Source organism: Uloborus diversus, chromosome 7 (assembly GCF_026930045.1).
Source record: "Uloborus diversus isolate 005 chromosome 7, Udiv.v.3.1, whole genome shotgun sequence".
Classification (NCBI taxonomy): Eukaryota; Metazoa; Arthropoda; class Arachnida; order Araneae; family Uloboridae; genus Uloborus; species Uloborus diversus.
Window position 1 is genome coordinate 66,595,577 of NC_072737.1, and position 18,733 is coordinate 66,614,309.

At 36.1% G+C, this 18,733-nt stretch overlaps 1 protein-coding gene across 1 annotated transcript; it reads right to left on the bottom strand.

Moving 5' to 3' along the window:
• Positions 1–7,335: 7,335 nt before the first annotated feature.
• On the bottom strand, positions 7,336–16,065 carry LOC129226717 (cilia- and flagella-associated protein 58-like). The gene is made up of 2 exons (XM_054861345.1): positions 15,997–16,065; positions 7,336–8,280 (listed from the first exon to the last, which is right to left on the bottom strand). The coding sequence occupies exons 1-2, from the start codon at positions 16,063–16,065 to the stop codon at positions 7,336–7,338; spliced, it is 1,014 nt and encodes a 337-aa protein (XP_054717320.1).
• Positions 16,066–18,733: the final 2,668 nt, after the last annotated feature.

Consider the following 18,733-nt stretch of genomic DNA (forward strand, 5'->3'; position numbering starts at 1 on the left):
TTGGAGTAGTGGCTTCTAATCATATTTTAAAAAATGTGTTATGAATGTTAAACAATCTACATAGATGCATTTTAAAGTTTCACACTTGTAAATAATTGAAATAGTTTAGTGTAAAAAAATATTGAAAAAAATTGTAACAACTAACCCTGGTCTCCCCTAGCGTGTTTTGCTTCTCGACTGTAGATTGGCATGTAGTTAATAAGAAATCACAATTAAGAAGCAAAACACGCTCCTTCATGGTGGCAGACATAGGAAAAAAGCCGCGGGTAGCCTCACAAGATGTGGATGTTCGCTACGATCCAGGGCTTTAATTAAATCCACATGGATTGTGACGAAGAGTAATTATAAATTGCACAGAAAATGTGTAAATGACAGAAAAACTAAAATACAGATTGATCTATAGGATATTTAATTAATACATAAACAGTTTTCGCAGCTGAAATACAAATTGCTCTTTATGTGTTTTTTGAAGCTGTTTTTTGTTGGAGTTCTGCTTTTCTCAATTGATTTTTCAGTAGGTCATTTTCCTTTCCCTGTTTCAAAGAAATGGTTTCCAGCACTGATACCTCGGCTTCAAGGCACTTAATTTTTTCATTCTGCGACTGAATGTGCTTCTGGTTGAGCCAGGCTTTTCTTCCAGAGTTGAAGTCTGCATGTCGTTTGAGATCGTTTTGCAATTGTTCAACTAGAAGCGTTTTTCGTTCTAATTCTTTTCCTTTAACTTGCAATAAATCTGTTTTTCGCGACAACTCTTTTTGGAATTTCAGATTTTGGTTTATTAAGTGTGCTTTTGTTGGGTCGTTTGCTTGTAACATTCGCCACCTGAAAAACGATAAGAAATTTTAAATAAAGTGAATAAAATTTAAGTTCCAAAATTTTTATCCAGAATTACAGTCATGAAGAACAGTGCTACGCTGTTGTTACTATTATTTATTATTTTATGAGTTTTTAATGATGCTTTTTAACCCACTTTTCCGCAAATTAACGATTATTTCATTTGAAATTTGTTACTGATTCTTGTTTTTAAGCAAATTTTAATATTTTTACTGAGTCTGTCCATTCCATTTTTATTATTTTTGGTATTTAGCTCCCCTTAAAACAATGGTTAATGCCAGATTCTTTTGAAATTTACTATACAATATTCAGACTATTGCTTTCAAGTCTTTGAAAATATATTTTTGAACAAATAAATTAATAGTAGTCATTATTACCCTAAAAACATTTTAAGACATTTCAAGTCTAAAAATATGTTATACTGATTTTTAATAAATTGTACGATTTTAGAAGTAAACTTCACTAATATTAAACTTGTCATGTTGGCATTTCTGCAGTTAGTTTTATTATTATTTGAAAGGCAATAGTGGGTCTTCTTTGTTTGACGTTTCGCGCATGCCCTAACGTTGCCAGAAGTGGAAATCAAGCAACTCTTCGGGAAAATTTTTATACATTGACCTCCTAGAAACACTGCTTCATGTATTGTTTGATAACGGTAGGAAAAACACGGGGTGGAGGAACTCCTCACAAAAACGTTCCCAAAATTGAAACCAGAGTAGAGATGTAAAATTTCCAGAAATTTTGAAGTGATGGAAAAAAAAGTTTTTTTTTTCGGGAAAATTTAGAAAAAATGGAAATTTTAATTTCTTTATGAATAAAGTTAGGGTTTCTTAATTGCTCTGTGTTTCTTGGAACATATAAAGGGTTAAGCATCAAAAAATATATGCTATCCACACATCTTCTTTTTCTGCTGGACAGAAATACACATAAAGGTAAGATTAATTAGAAAAAAAAAACCTTTTTGCTTTATAACTGAGAGCTTTCATGGTCAAACTCCAGAAATAAGTTCAGTCGTCATTCAACCATTAATATTGGGTAATGTGTGTCTAATCATAAAAATTACATTTTATATTTTAGATTGCCTTTGAAAATTGAAATATTAATTGAAATTTTCAACTTTCAAACATGATATTTTTTCTTTTGAAAGAAAAATAACACAATGTTACTGTCTGGAACTAAAAGCTATTGACTTTTGATTTTTTCCAACCCAGTCTAAGTCCAAATCAAAACTAAATTGTTTTTTTTTTTTAAGCTGAACCAAAACTTAAACTGGAGTTTCAGTTTATTCACATGGCCGTGCTAAGCACAGTAGTAAAAGTAGTCATACCAGTACTTTTGAACAAAACTGAGTTATTAGAACCAAGTTGTTCTCTGTTTTGTATTTTACATAATAAATAAAATGTTTTAGGGTCATTTGATCTAGAACTTAAAAAAAGAAAAAAGAAAGAAATCTGAATCAAATATATGGAAGAGCCAAACTTTAAAACACAATATCTCAGCTTGAGCCCAACTTCAAATTCCACTTTTATGCTTAGCACGGCAGTGTACAGGGTGCGGCAAAAAAAAAAAAAAAAAAATATCGGACGAAAATTGTATTATCGAATGGAAGAAAGGTAATTTCATTTTAATAAATGCCTCGGCAAACAGTATTTGAAACGGTATGTCGTTTCGAGTGGCTTGGAAATGATCGTCGATGTCCGGAAAGTTTACAAACTGAACAATGAACATTTGAGTAATCGTCAGGTCATCCAAAAGTGAGTTCAATGAAATCCTTGGGTTTCCACGAAAGCAGTCGTTCTAAGATGGGAATTTGTGACCGATAAGCAGGGCCTGATTACCCAAAAGGCTCGGGAAGCTTGAGCTTCCCCTTAGAATTTTTAGGGAGCCCAAATATCACTGTAAAACTGTGCTTAAAAATTAGTTTCTGCTTTTGACCTCGTTTTATAAAGATATTGCAAACATTAAAACTTCCTAGACAAAAATGTTTGAAAGAATTAAATATTATTATAGAAATACATTTGATAAAATGTAGCCATAAGGTAGATTTTTCAAATGTGAGATTTGATTCAACTCTGTTACAATGTACTTTTATGTCATTTAATTTCCTTTATAAAGTATCAAGTATGATTCAACATGTTACTACCCGTATTTCCTGAGAATTCAAGCGCAGCATACGTAATATATAAATTTCTGTCAGTCGGTAAGGTGGAATTGACTTAAGTTCTGAATTTTTCTGGCCCTTTTAGCGTCAGTTAGTGTTCTATCAATGTGCATAGAATGTTTGAAAAATTTCCCCAAACAAAAAGTGGGGGGCCCCAAAATGAAACCAAGCTTCCCCTAATCTCAGAGGTTAATCGGGCCCTGCCGATAAGTGCGACTAAGGGGGAAAAAAAGCTCAAGCAAAAATTTTACGAGTTCCAAAAAGTTCAGGCATTTGTATGACTCCAAAGGTGCCAAAAACATTTAGGACGGGCAGCAAGGCCACGCTGAAAGATATAGTATTCAACCAGCTCATATCCCCCAGAACAATAAGAATTGTTCAATAAGTTACCGCCCTATAGCCAGGGCTAAGGCAGAAATACATGATGAGTGCTAATAAGCACGAAACTGCAGTCCTCGGCTGGAATTGATTGAGCTGGCGGTGTATTTCATGTATTTCTGCCTTAGCCCTGGCTATAGGGCGGTAACTTTTTGAATATACTCGCCTTGCCTTCAAAATTCGAGTTGAACCGAACCATCGTTTCGGGCACTCGTCTGGTCAGTGCTAATTCTGTATTAGCCACCAGTTTGTTTGGCACTCTTGGCTTCCTTAAGAGGTTTTCCACCTCCAGCTCAGTCACTCCTATGCCGGGCTGATGAGTGCTAATAAGCACGAAACTGCAGTCCTTGGCTGGAATTGATTGAGCTGGCGGTGTATTTCATGTAATAAGAATTGGTTTGTAGCCAAGAACCTTAAAAAATGTTAAATATCGCCAAAATCCGAAGTCGTGCTTGGTCTGTGATGGAATCAGCACGAGCGGAAAAAAATCTCGTTTTTTGTGGATGAAGGCTGTAAAATGAATCAAATAAGAGAACCAGAAGGACATTTTAGAAGTTATTGTACTTCTGTGGGCTTAAGAGCACTTCAGCAATGTAAACTGGACATTTTCCTTGAACTCCACACCGATTCATATGGGCAAAAAGACAAGAGTGGTGAAAGGCGCATTTTTTTTTTTTTTTTTTGAGCAATCACGATTGCTTATTGTTCTCACTTGACCGTTTTTGGCGTCCGTGCCTTTTTCAGCTTGGACCAGGCCTGCAGCACCACCGTCCACCGGCGGCGGCGCGGCTGGTCCTGAGCACTGTCCCCCGAAATCCACTTTTGCTGGGCGGTGGCGTCCATGTCCCACACACACGAACGCCTACACACACACACGCGAACGCCTACACACACACACGAACGCCTACACACACACACGAACGCCTACACACACACACGAACGCCTACACACACACACGAACGCCTACACACACACACGAACGCCTACACACACACACACACGAACGCCTACACACACACACACACGAACGCCTACACACACACACACGCTCGTGATTGCGAAAAACATAATTTGAATTCAAGATGCCAAAAATTCAAATTATTTTTTTTTAACGTGATATTATCTTTTGAGTGGACGCTCTGCTCGCTAGACCTCAATCCCATTTATTACACTGTATGGCCTATTTAGGAGTCGAAGGTCTACCCTAAACTACACGTATGAAAAATTTAATAAGCAGTTGCATCTCTGTATTACTGCAAAAAGCTGCTAGTTTGAAACCAATTAAATTTATTGATTGCTAAAGGTCTACTCATATTTTTGTGTTTTGTTAATTTATTCATTTTTAATAAAGTTTCGTGGAAAATTACTTGCCTTTTTTTTTTGCCGCACCTTGTACATTTGATTTGCACAGTCAGCAGAAACATAGTTTTGTGGTTGATGTTATGCTTGTTTGTTTCATGAAGAAGGAAAATAAATTCCTCACTAAGGTTATTGGTTTGAGCTTTTTTTGCAAAAAGTATTATTAAACGTTTTTTGCTCTATATGCAAATTATATTATCATACAAAAACTTGCATTAAGGTTAGACAGTATTTTAACATAAAACGGGGGGGGGGGGAGTAAACTGCATCAGAATTTAAGTGGAAAAAATTTCTAATCGCTTTTTGCTGAAAATTTCAATTAAATCCCTGAAAAGTTGAAAAAATTCTTTTTTTTTTTTTCAAATTTTTCCGAAGTGGAAATTTACTCCATCGGAAAAAAAACGGTTTTTTTTCGGAAATTTTCCGGTTTTTTCCCGACTGTTTTCATCTCTAAGCCAGAGTAAGGCTAACTTTGGAAAGGAAAGGTTTAGTGGCTCTCTCACAGAAATTTGGGGGGGATTCGGGGTAGTGGCGGATTTGCCATGTCACATTCTTGACGGGCTCCCATGACCAAAGGGAATTTAAAAAGGTATGTAGAAAAATACTACGTAGTTCCGTTCATCTCTGAAGGAACCCTCAAAAATGCATTGCGTGGGACCGACAAAACTTCAAACTTGCCACTGATTGGGGACCCTTTCCCAGGAAAATTCTTCAAAAAACGCAATTTTCGACCAGTTAAAGACTTTTAGATAAGAGAAGGTGAATAGTTACCTCGAAATTTTTTCGGGGCCGTGGTAGCCTGATCGGTAGGGCATTGGACTCGGGGCCGGAGGGGCTCGGGTTCGATCCCCGCTGGTCGAAGACCCACCGTCGTCATTAAAGGGGACTGGGCGACGTTAAATATGCTCGTGGTCTCAATGTCCTCCAAGTGAAACGATACCTCTGGGGGTGCTAGTACCAGGTAGCTATTAGCTCTTGGACTAGTTCTAAATTCTCATTAACTGTTCGATCCGGTGATGGTGCTGCCATCTATCGGTATATAAAATAATGGAGGCAAGGCACTTTGTATGCAGTCCTCGACATAAATACAGTTGTAGTCAGTTGTGACTCTTGAATAGAATAGAATAGAATAGAAATTTTTTCGAAATGGAAACCTTAAAGACGCTAATTCAGACTATCTTTTTAGTAACAATAGAGAATGGGTACAGAGACTCTCCGCGAAATTTTGGAAATCGAAGTTAGGAGGAAAGTCGGGGTTCGGTTCGTAAACTGTTCTCAGAAAAAAACATTTTAAAGTCATTTTTAGTGACTTTAGAGGGAAAAGGGAAAGACTAATTGTGAGAAATTAAAAAAAGACTCAAAAATGTCACTTTAGACTGTTTTGTGTTAAGTTACAGAAGGGGTAAGGGAGTCCTTACTCCTGAAATGTTTCAAAACTGAAGTCTTAAACATGCAATTTTAAATTTTCTTTAGTTAGTTGGTTCTATTAGGTTAATGGCGCAAGATCCTTTATAGACTGCCCTGTGCTAAAATTGTGTTGGGTGACATTAAGGAGTGGCTTGAGAATCGGAAGTGCATGATCCCCGTAAATTTCCCGAAATGAAAGACGCAATTTCAAACTCTGTTTACTCTCCTCAAGACACCTCTCTGACACCACACTAGAAGTTGTCGTCCAGGGGACCGTGGCTGTGTTTCCCTTAGATCTGGCAAAAAGCAATTTATTTGTGATTTTAACTATTTCTCGAAATACTGGTTGTAAAGGGAGAAAACATTGTAATTAATCTATAAGTGACTCTCATGGAAAGGGTGCAATTGCTATTGTCGCCCCTGTATCCATGCTTACTGAAAACAGAAGTGGATGTGAATAATATATCTTTTAATGTGTAGTTGTTTGTTTTTACTGAAATTATTTGTGAGCGTTAAGCATGGGAGGCGAGAAGAAACATTGGTCGCCTTCTGCATCCTTTCTTGGTGGCGATGGCGCTCGACAAAGGTTCAAGAGGAGGCAATTGCCCCTTCTCTGTATCCGTGCTCCATTCAATACCTTTCCAATACACTCTGGCAAAGAAAGAGACGTTTTTGGACTGAGCACTTTTTTCCACATCCTATCCTCCGACGTACCATTTCTACGAAAGGGATAAATAAAAAGAAATACATGCCTCGCACCGCCAAAATGTCACTGGTGTGTTACTAGAGCAACCATATAGGAGGTGCTTTCAACCTTAGGTGCAACCGACAAGATCAAACAATAATAAACAGATTTCTAAGCAGCCATCTTAAATCAGTTAATTTTAGTGGTGGTACTAAAAATATTCCTATCTGTTCTAAATGCCGCTGCGTGTAAGCATCCCCGCAATATATCTTCTGTCTGGAACTGGACATGAGGCGTTCTGGATAGTCCTCTTGTAGTGGATTATTTTAGAATCTATAAAATCTTGGATATCGCTTAGCTTCGCATTAGATGATTAGGTAGAAGAAAAATGTTACTTATCAAAGGTGTAAGTTTGAATTTATTCAATGATATAGAAGTTTTGCAATACCCTCCGAAACCAAAGCCATAAATAATTTACATCGAACACGAGAAAGATCATATGTGTATTTATTACCTGTGAAGGTTATTAGGATTTTTCAGCTCTTCTTCTGCCATCTTATTTTTCAATTTTTCTTGAGTAAGTAGTTGGTTAAGGCGATGTAACTCCTTCCTCAACTTTTCAATGTCACCAACTCGATTCTCAGCTATAGTTTGAGAGCGTCTGGAACTAGCTAGCTTCGTCTGCAACAACCTTAATACGTCGGCTTTTTGATCAAGTTCATGCTGTAGTCTTGCTATCTCTTTTTCTTGGAAATTAATCCTTTCTTCCTTAGTTGCCACAGCAGCACCCTTTTCCAACATTTGTGCTTTAAGGACTTTAATATCATTTTGAAGCGATTGCAGCCTCATATTGAACGCATCAACTGCTTGTTCTTTTTCGGATTTAAACTTCAAAGCTTCCAACCTTTCCGCCTCTTTCGCTTGAATCTCCTTCTCCAACTCTTTGTTACGATCTTCAAGAAGCTTCAAAGAAGATTTAACAGCTTTCATGTCATTTTTTACTGCAGCTGCTTGCTTTTCCATTTGATTGCATTCTTCGTGCACACTTCGGATTTGTTGACTTTGGATTTTACTGCGATGCACAGCAATTTCTTGAAGATAGACCGCTTTTTCTAGATTGTGTTTGACATCTCTGCACTCCGCCCATGCATCTCTCTCGGATTCACTTAGCTTTTTGCATTTCCCTTCTGAAGATTCTAATTCGGAGTGTAATTTAGAGTTTTTCTTTTCTACCTCTATGATTTGCATTTTAAGTGCTTGTATTGTTCCTTCTAATGTAGCAATGATTTGCTTGTGTTCCAGGACTTCTCTCACACTGTTGTCTCTTTGAAATTTAACTCTTTCGATTTCTGATTCCAGAGGTCTTATGTAAGTTTTCTGATATTCTACTTCTTTATTAAGAACTATATAATCTTGCTCTTTTTCTTTCAAGCTGATAACTAGGCGTTTGTTAGTCTGAAATTCAATGAGAAGTATCACTAAAATGTAACTTAATTTTATTTTTTAAATTTCTAAGAAATGAAAAAAACTAAACAGATAGAAAAGTGCTAAAAATCTCATACAACTTTAAATAACTTCTTTTCTAAACAACTTATCAAAAATCTAGCCACTGCGGTGCACAACGTCGGCAAAAACTTACTCGCTCACCAAATTTCCTTTTGACGGGTGTCACTAACAAACTTCTTATAATGGCACGGCTCGCCATCCCATCTTGAAGGTTACCCACGGCTACCAGGCGCGCCATAAAATTTCGCAATAACTTCATAAATAATTATAGACTTGTGTCGATCATGAAACTTTTTGAATGCTTGCGGTGCTTCTGCTGAATAAATAAGCGCTATGCGTTGCAGGTAAAAGAGTTTCATTAATTTTTAATTGTTGTTTATGTTTGTCATTCTTTAACTTTGTATTTACCAAGATTTGAAAAAAAGCGATATAACTCGAAAAAGACTAATAACCAAACCATTACTTTTTTTCTTTTTTTTTTTAATTCATAGACATCTAGCCTCAAGCGGAAAGATGCTCTATTTGCCTTTCATGCCGAATTTGGAGGCCGCTTAGATAAATTTGGCAGTGGTATAAAAATTATTTTTAAAATCAATATCTCAATTGTGTGTGTGTGTGTGTATTCATTCATATCTTTATTTAGCTAGGAGTATCTCTCTATATTTATTTTAAACTAGTCTCCATGCCTATTTTCTTACCAAAACAAAAATCAGACCAAGACAGATATTTAAAAAAAAAGACGTGTGTTTTATTTTTCAAGTTAAAAAAAAAGGCACGAAAAACTATCTTGTCTGTATTTCCCGTGGTGTACATATATATTTTTTAAGTTGGGGGTGGGGGGATCAGCTTTTATTTAATTAAAATACTCACAAACAGTTTAACCCAAAAAATGTATAGCTTGGAAAAATAAGAAGTATAAAATGAAATAAAATACCACAACAGAAAGGGCAACCTTCCCACCCCTTTTTTTAAGTAAAAAAAATATGCAAAAAGGTATCTTTTTATTTTTTCATTGCATTTTAATGCTGCTTGAATTATATATTAAAATGTTACATATTTTAAAATGTTTAGTTACATATTTTGCAGTGAAACTTAATACTTCAAGCTTACATTCTTTTTAAACTTTAAAACGTTTTTATGGGCTGACACTATAAATATCCAACCAGGGGTCTACGCCAGTGATTTTCACTAGAAATCTCAGTAAGAATTTCCTAAAACAAGCGAGTCCAGTCATCACATCTATACTAATAATATAAAGCTGAAGAGTTTGTTTGTTTGAATTCGCTAATCTCAGGAACTATAGGTTCGAATTGAAAAATTCTTTTGTGTTGAATAGTCCATTTATTGAAGAAGGCTATGTAATATCACGCTATGGACTGATAAAGTGGATCAGCAATAAACTTTAATTAAATCAATAATAATCATGATGCATTTTTTATTGCATCCATAGCTCAAACTTTTGTTGCCTCTATCATATATTACCCGGCTCGTTTAAAAATTAATTTATAAATCAAGGGTGTTTTGTTTTTTTTTTTTCGATTTTCATTTTTTTTCTGAAAAAACATTGATGTGAATAAGGGTATGTAAATTTAACTATATATATATATACACACACTCTGTCGCAAAAAAATATATGCACCTAGAAGAATTAGAGCCACAACCATGAAACTCGGCACAAATGCAGTTTGGTAGCCGATATGCAAATGATTAAAATTTCAGCGCCAATGAAACAAGACTAAGCGTGTGAGTTGCACAGGTGGGAGAGTTTAAAAGCATGAGTACTTGTGCCGTAGGGCTATTCAATCGAATCTGTTGACTTCGGTAGACTGTATTGTGACTAGGGAGGTAGGTACGTGATTGTGACAAGATGCCTCTAAGACGTAACCGGCGGCAGTACGAACAGCTGACGGAGTTTGACAGAGGCCGTATAATAGGCTCAGAGAAGCAGATTGATCAAACAGGAGTATCGGCCGCAATCTTAGTCGGAGTGATATGGTAGTTGCTCGGTGTTGGCTACAGTGGATCACGGAAGGGAGAGTCTACCGTCGCGGAGTGTCTGGGCGTCCCAGGAACACAAATGAACGCGAGGATCGCGCAATCAGAAGAGCGGCCACGTCGGCACAGACAAAGTCGCTAGCATCGATTCAACGCCACTTACCTCCTTCCAGGCATTCGGTGGTATCAAGAGAAACAATTAGGGGACGACGTTCATTAAGACGCTTGCCGTTGACCACACATCACAGGCAGTGTCGACTGGATTTTTACCGACTTCGGGCAGCTTGGAGTGTAACAGATTGGAGGCGTGTGATCTTCAGCGATGAGTCTCGATTCAGTCTCAGTGCTGATGATCACCGTACACGTGCGTGGAGGCGCACCGACCAGCGCTCTGAGCCGGCATTTGTTGTCGAGCGGCATACAGCCATTTCACAAGATGTGACAGTGTGAGGAGCGATTTCTTAGGACACACGATCACCTCTAGTTGTTCTCCAAGGTACTTTGACAGCTCGCAGATGCGTGGACAGCATTTTAACGCCAATTTCTGCCCATGCTATCAAGTCGCCCAGGTGCCATTTATTAGCAGGACAATGCTCGTCCACATACTGCGCGACTATCTCAAAATTGTCTTCAGGGATATGTCGTACTCCCATGGCCTGCTAGGTCACCAGACCTTTCACCAATAGAGCATGTCTAGGAAGTGCTGAAAAGGCAACTGCAACCATCCCGGGATACAGGGGAATTAACGACGCAGTGGCAAAGATTATGGCATGATCTTCCGCAGGGGGTCATAAGTGACCTAATTGATTCGATGCCACGTCATGTTTCGGCTTGTATAGCTGCCAGAGGTGACTTTATTGCTTACTGATTTGTAACCTTTTGCATGCTGTAACTGCTTAATAGGGGCCGTGGTAGCCCGATCGGTAGAGTGTCGGATTCGGGGCCGGAGGGTCCTGAGTTCGAACCTCGATGGTCGAAGACAAACCGTCGTCATTAAAGGGGACTGGGCGACGTTAAATATGCTCGTGGTCTCAATGTCCTCCAAGTGAAACGATACCTCTGGGGGTGCTAGCACCAGGTAGCTATTAGCTCCTGGTCTAGTTCTAAATTCTCATTAACTGTTCGATCCGGTAATGGTGCTGCCATCTATCGGTATAAAAAATAATGGAGGCAAGGCACTTAGTATGCAGTCCTCGACATAAATACAGTTGTAGTCAGTTGTGACTCGGAATCGAACTGCTTAATAAAATTATCTTTTATTCTGAATTTTTAATCATCTTCTTATCTCCTTATACACTACATGCCTGCCAAGTTTCGTGAGAGTAGCTGAATTTCTTCTGGGTGCATATTTTTTTTTGCGGCAGAGTGTATATATATCATAGCGTGATGTACTTAAAATAGTGTTTTTAATACATTGTTGTCTTATTAACGCGGGTGAAACCGCGGGGCACTGGTAAAAATAAATAAAGGAAAGTATAAATTGTTTCTCAATATTATTACACTGGCCCAAGAAACGTTGGGTATGTTTGCCAGTTTTATACAATTTTAAATCAAAGATTACCTGTCCAGCTAAGAAAAGCTCCGTTTTCAACTTTCTTATATGAGCCCAGACATCGCTTATTCCTTTTGTCAGTTTCTCGTTTTGCTGTTGTAATTTTTCAAGTTCTTTTCTTTGCGCCTCAGCTTGTTTAGAACATTGGTGGTGCTCTTCTTCGAACCCTTCATGTTCTTCTTGCATTTGGGAAATTTTTCTGAGCAAATGACTGCGTTCTCTTGAAAGTTTATTCAACTCCAACTATTCAAAGATTTAAAAAAAAAAAAAAAAAAAAAAATGTCATAATATGAAAAATTATTCAAATTTGTTTTTCTGAAGTATTGAAAAATGAACAAATCAGTTTTCAATGTTAGAAGGTTCAAATTGAGAATGAATTATCAGGAGTGGACGTTGTGGGACAAGAACGGTCATGTACTGCGTTCCTGGTATTTTTCTGCACGCGAAACACCATTTCGAAATCTTATTTCAAGTATTTTTTAAATTAATTAATATATATTTTTAAGATTAGATTTTTTAAGGAAATCTATACGTAACAATATTTATTATGAATAAAGATCGGAGTTTTATTCTTTCTTGAAACACGGAACCACTTGCTATGTATAGCAGAAGTAGTGGTAAATGGAACATTTTGGTACAGTAAAACCTACAACGATACTGTTGGGACCTAAAAAAATGTTGTTATAGATAGGTTATCGTTACAGACAGGTTGATTATTTATGCTGACATTTTGCTGAGGCCAAGGAAAATATCGTTATAGACAGTTTTATGGTTATAGACAGTATTGTCATACACAGGTTTCACTGTATTCTGCAACACTTAAATGCCTTGGTTATCATTCAGAGAGCACTAGTGCGCGAAAAGAGTAGTTGATTCAATTACTAGTGTCTGTTTAGGTTGAAAACCAATTACTATTCCTGCGCACTGTTGCGCTCTGAATGGTAACTCATGACTGATAAATCAGTACTACTTATCACCAAGATAATAAATAGTTTCACAATGCCAACACATTCCATGTTACTACTACTTCCTCTGTATATATACATATAACAAATGATTCAATGTTTCACCAAAGAATAAAATTCATAAATAGAAATTATTTTTAGTATTCAATGTCATTTAATGTAAGTAGTGACTCAAAAAAGGTTCGAAAAAATAGTGGTACACTGCCGATAGAGTTCCTTGCAACATAAAAATTGTCAAATAAATGTCAGGAAAATTAAGAAGTTGGGGACCCCTATTTTAAGTTAAGAAACATTGTTAAAACAAAGATGTTAGGCCGTATGGAACCATTTCGTCCAACGATGTGAAACACAATGGGGAAAACACTTTTTACTTTTTTAGGACAAGTCGCGCTAGGGCATAGTTGATATTTAATTTTATTAGCTCTTATAGGTTTTGAGTCTTTTTTCTTTTTCTTTTTTTAACGAAGTCGTCTTGTTCCTGATGACCTTTTTCCACAGCAGAAGCTTATGTTCCGTCACGTCATGACATGGTTTCAATTTCTTTGTCTTCTTAGCGCGAGCTGAAGTTAAAATGTTTTTAAGATCTAGACTATAGTTATAGTTACCTTGCAATTACGCAATTGGCGCCCCCATCGGTTTGCACATAAATTTGTTTTTATTGTTTGTTAAAGGGTAAGTGCTTCAGTAGTCGGCCACAAGGACATATAACTGCTTATAAATAGAATATGTATAACTCAAAATCGGATATTATGCATTCCCACATTCTTTTATCTGTCCCCAATTATCATTCAACAACAGTGAAGTACGTTTTATAACAGTAGTAATGAGTCATTTTATTTTAAATGGTGTGCCCATCATTCTATAGTTTGAGATTCTGCTTATTTTTTTTTTGTTAAGAACACACATCATCTTTAAACGTTAAGTACCCTCTTTTTTTCGTTCTACTGTAAATTTGCTTTTTTTCTAATGTTTTAATGGATTGTGTAACATAACGTTTCAATTAAAAAATAATTTTTATCTTAGACTCAATTATTTTTAGAGGGGTGGCCGACCACTGGGTGCTGACTGCTGAATCCTTATGCATTTCCAATAGTCGGCCATGGCAGATTGACCACTGGTTCTTTACTGTTTGGTTGATTTACCTAGTAGTCGACTGCGTACTTAATGTGGATTTTTTAATGATCATCAAATAGTTATTAAAATAAAGTATTGACCACAGCGGCAATTTAGTTGTTTTGAGTAAAAATTCCCTTTTTAATGTCATTTCTTTAAAAGAAAATGTTTAAATTTTGTGCCTTAACTTTTCTTTAACAAAAAGAGTCGTTTCGTCATTTTTTGCTGTTTCTAATGTTGATTTTAGTTTAGAATTCTCAAAAACGGGGTTGAAAACAGCTTGTAAATTCAGTCTGTCGTTGCGTTTAGAGTATAAGTTCTAATACTCAACTTGTCATTACCAAATGGGATTTATCGGTTTTTTTTATTATTTTTTTTTTAAATCGAATCATCATGCGTTGATGAAATGGATAAAACAAATGATCTTATTGCAGTTAGTATTTAATCGGCAATGAATAAACATTCCTATTGTAAGGAATTAAGATGTAATACTGCACTAGTTACGTTAGCTCGAATTATTTCAATGAGCGTTAAACCTATGGTTATTCCTTTTATTGCTGATTTTGCTACACTATTTGCTTCACCAAAGGGGGGAGGGGAAGAAACCTGTATTCTATTAAGACTAATTATTCCAAATGTTGGTACCACTTTTTATTACTGCTTCTAACCAAATTGGGTTTTCTTCACAAGGAAATCAAAATTTATTTCTTGTTTAAAATTATGCTGAATTCGTTTTAAAATAACATGATTTCAAAGTTGCATTACGTTGCTACCCACTCCCTTTTAGTTTATTCATTGTTTACTAATGTTCTTGTTGTTAGACTGTAAGATTATCTTCATGACGTCCCCCATTTTTCAATTTCAATTTACCCACATACAGACCCGTCATTTGGGCAATACAGTAGGGGGGGGGGGCAATTGACCCAATGTACTCTCAAAACATAATTTATATTTGTATTTTTGCTAGTATTTTAATTCTTATTTCCATTTAAATGCATTGAATTCATACACTCCCCACCCCCCTCCCTGAAAATGAAAATAGTACCGACCAACACAATTCGTCATACTCCAGTTCGTTCACAACAAAAGTACCTTTTTTATGATAAATTGTTCTAGATGTGCCAACAATAACAATTACCAGTCTTTTAAGTGCTTTTCGGACGGATTTTTACTTGTTTTGTTTTGAGGAGAAATTGTTTCCAAAATTACAATTTTAATTTTATGTTCCATATGTTGAAGTTTCGTTCTAATGAACATTTGACCAGTTAAGTGTCAATAATATCGATCATTAATTCACTCTTTATCGATCATGAATTTCATCAACTCCATTATTGAGTCCTTATTTTAGCATACACATTTAATGCTGCGCCAGGGGGGGGGGAGGGGTATTCCTTTCCGGGGTTTTAGAGAGGAATTCCTTTCTTTAAAAACCCGGGTCTTTTCCATTCTTTAGTTTCTGTTTTTGCAGTATATGATAGTACTTTAGTAAGTGATGGAGAAGAAAGATAATAAAAAATGTATTGCATGTGATGCATATCCAAAGTGGTTGCAAATTGAAAAAATATATAAACGTAAATGCTACGAAGACATCAAAAATGCAGAATTCTTTCGTAATTATTGGAAAAATTAATTTTCTAAGTACAATGCTGTGATGTAAGTTTACCATTCAATATTTTTTTTTTAAATTTATTCACTCACACCCCATAAGAGTAATGAAATTATAACGGCCGACTACTGGACTCATACATGGCCGAGCACTGGATGTCTATATGGCCGACTATTGGAGCATTTTCTCGTATTAACAATAAGTTAGTTTTTAAAATAAAAATGATTTTATTTCCGAAACAATTTAGTGAATCATTATCAGAAAGGTGTAGCCTAAAGTCTTACAACGCTTTTGTTGTTGTGTTGATTGCTAAAATTTATACGTGAAAAAAAAAAAAAAAAAAAAGAAAAGAAAAGAAAAAAAGAAATCGCTTTCTTAAATGGCCGACTAGGCCCCTTTACCTATAGTGATTTTTTTTAATGAAAATAACTCACCTCTAAATGATGAGCGTCAGATTTCTTTTTGTCAAGCATTTCCTGCAGATTCCCATTTTTAGCATACATCACACTGTACTGGAAACTTTTAGCCGCCAGCCTCTTTTTAAAAACGCTTGCATCCTTTTGTGATTCTGTCAAATGCTTTTTGCAATCTCTGAGTTCTATAAAAGTCCTTGAGAAACAGAAATGAAAATAATTACGTTAATATCACTAAAACATAGCTTCAGATTCACAGGTGTTTAAAAACCGTGTACTGATGAAGAAAAATTATTCACAATTTTTTTAAGGGTTTATGCATTTTTTTAAATCCTTATCTCATAACGCACCCCTCCCCCACTATTGGTAAGACGTGTAAGTGGTGCTAACATCGAAAACTAAAAATGGCGTCTATGAAAGGAAAAACTCCTAGGGGTGCCGCAAGGAGAGTTTTGAGGGACAACCCTCTCCAAAACCTTCGATTTCAACACATATTGTCAATCCTAATATGGCAGTTTATTTTCATATGAAAACTGTTGTGACCAAACCTATCCCCCCCCCCTCCTAATCCACGACAATAAATTCTGACTGCGCTAGTCCCTGGCGCGAAGTTGAAAGTCGTCTAAATTTTCTAAAAACTACAAAAAGTACACACATAGAAGAGTATTTTAACGTTGTGATAAAAAGCTTTTGAGATAAAAGTCAAAATGCAAAAGAATAATTACGCTTTAATCTGAAGCAGTTTTTTTAACGACTGTTCTTTGTCACTACAAGACTTTCGATTTCGATTCCGAGTCACAACTGACTACAACTGTATTTATGTTGAGGACTGCATACTAAGTGCCTTGCCTCCATTATTTTTTTATACCGATAGATGGCTGCACCATCACCGGATCGAACAGTTAATGAGAATTTAGAATTAGACCAGGAGCTAATAGCTACCTGGTGCTAGCACCCCCAGAGGTATCGTTTCACTTGGAGGACATTGAGACCACGAGCATATTTAACGTCGCTAAGTCCCCTTTAATGACGACGATGGATCTTCGACCATCGAGGTTCAAACTCAGGAACCTCCGCACAGTGGGGCAGCCTAATGTTAATTTTGGACATTGGGCGGAAAATTAAACCATTTAGTTTTGCATTTTTTATGTTGTATTGATAAACTAAGAACATATTCCCACTAATCTTACTAGTTTTTAGCATTATTACCCGAAGATAATACTTTGAATTCGAAGAATTAACTAGCTACTTCGTTAGAAGACAATTTAGTAAACAGTAGATAACTTGTTTAAGAACTGTTCAAGTTTAATAGTGTGATGTGCTGGGCTTTATGCACTCCTAATAAATAAGAAAAACACCCAAAAACGTTTCTTGGAAAATATGAAAATTTTGGAGATAATTTTCAAAGTATTTTGAATGTATTCTTGAATTACGAAAATCGCTAACAAACGCTAACAAAACTATTATATCGCAAGCATTGTAGAGAGTTTCAGCTTTCATAATCCGGTTTCAGTTTTTGCCTAAACCTGCCTATTCAAAAGATATTGAAAATTAAAGATAAATAAATATTTTACTACGAAGACGACGAAACGAATACGAAATGAACGTTGCACGAAACGTATTATTTACGTTGGTTTTTTCACTTTAATCAAGTAAACATGTTTATAGTTTTCAGTTTGTTTACTTTTTATTGCAAATTATTTCAATTAAATACTTCGAGGAATCAGTTTCATTGTGTCATTTGTCGACTGTGGGACAAAATGATATGAGATGCTTAGAAGCATGGTTTCGTTTGCTTATTTCGGGGACTACAAAAATTGGTACTATTTTGAGTTATAAGTGACAGCAGACGAAAAAGACACAATAATCTCCCAAAAATACTTCTCATAAATTGTATGTACACAATAACAAACACATCACAAAATGAGTAAATTTTAATTAAATATTTTATTTTGCACTAATAACTTAGTATTTGATTATCTTTACATTTTAAATAACAAAATATTATCACATTTTTAAGTAGAAGTTGGTTTTACTGAAATGTCCAAGCTCTCCGTACACTTGCCCCACTGCGCTCCGGCCCCGAATCCGACACTCTACCGATCGGGCAACCACGGCCCAGTACATGACTTGATAAACACCTTGTGCATACAAACACAGTAGCCACGCTTTTCCAACCCAATGGTCTGAATAAAAGAATCGGGTTCTTGCGTTACAGTGGCGGATCTAGCCGATCATTTTGGAAGGACCCAAAAATTCTTAATGTGTAATTTATTGCTTTGAGGAAATAGATATCAGTGTTTAGTTGTCCTTCGTGGCATTTGTTGCATACAGCATGTAAATAAGGGCCTCTACTCCAGAAAAGTAGCGAAATTAAAGCCGTAACTTGCAACTTTAGGCCTCTTAGTTTTCGTGAATCGTAGGTTGTACTCAAAGGACAGTAGCATTAAAAAATTGTCGAAGTGTCTAAAGTTGGCATTAAGAAATGATGTAAACTATGGAGCAAAATTTTAGAAATAAAATGGTTTTGTTTTAAGGAGAGGAATGTACTTTTTCTCCCAATTAAAGCCTTAAATTTCTTTTAATGAAAAGTAATTTGTTACATTTTGTTATGTTCTCATAACGTTTTCTTTCCTTTTTTTTTCTTTAAAAAATTCCTGCAGTTACAAAATTTTGGAATTGGCATGGACCCCATGGCCCGCATCTAGATGTACCCCAGATAGGGACTGTCCCCCGTAAAAGATTTGAAATCAAAGCC

Excerpts from the sequence above, each read along its gene's own strand:
- LOC129226717 (XM_054861345.1), bottom strand. The coding sequence starts at position 16,065 with ATGTATGCTAAAAATGGGAATCTGCAGGAAATGCTTGACAAAAAGAAA. Across the intron at positions 8,281-15,996 it reads CTGACGCTCATCATTTAGAG|ACTAACAAACGCCTAGTTAT; the intron begins GTGAGTTATTTT and ends ATTGAATTTCAG.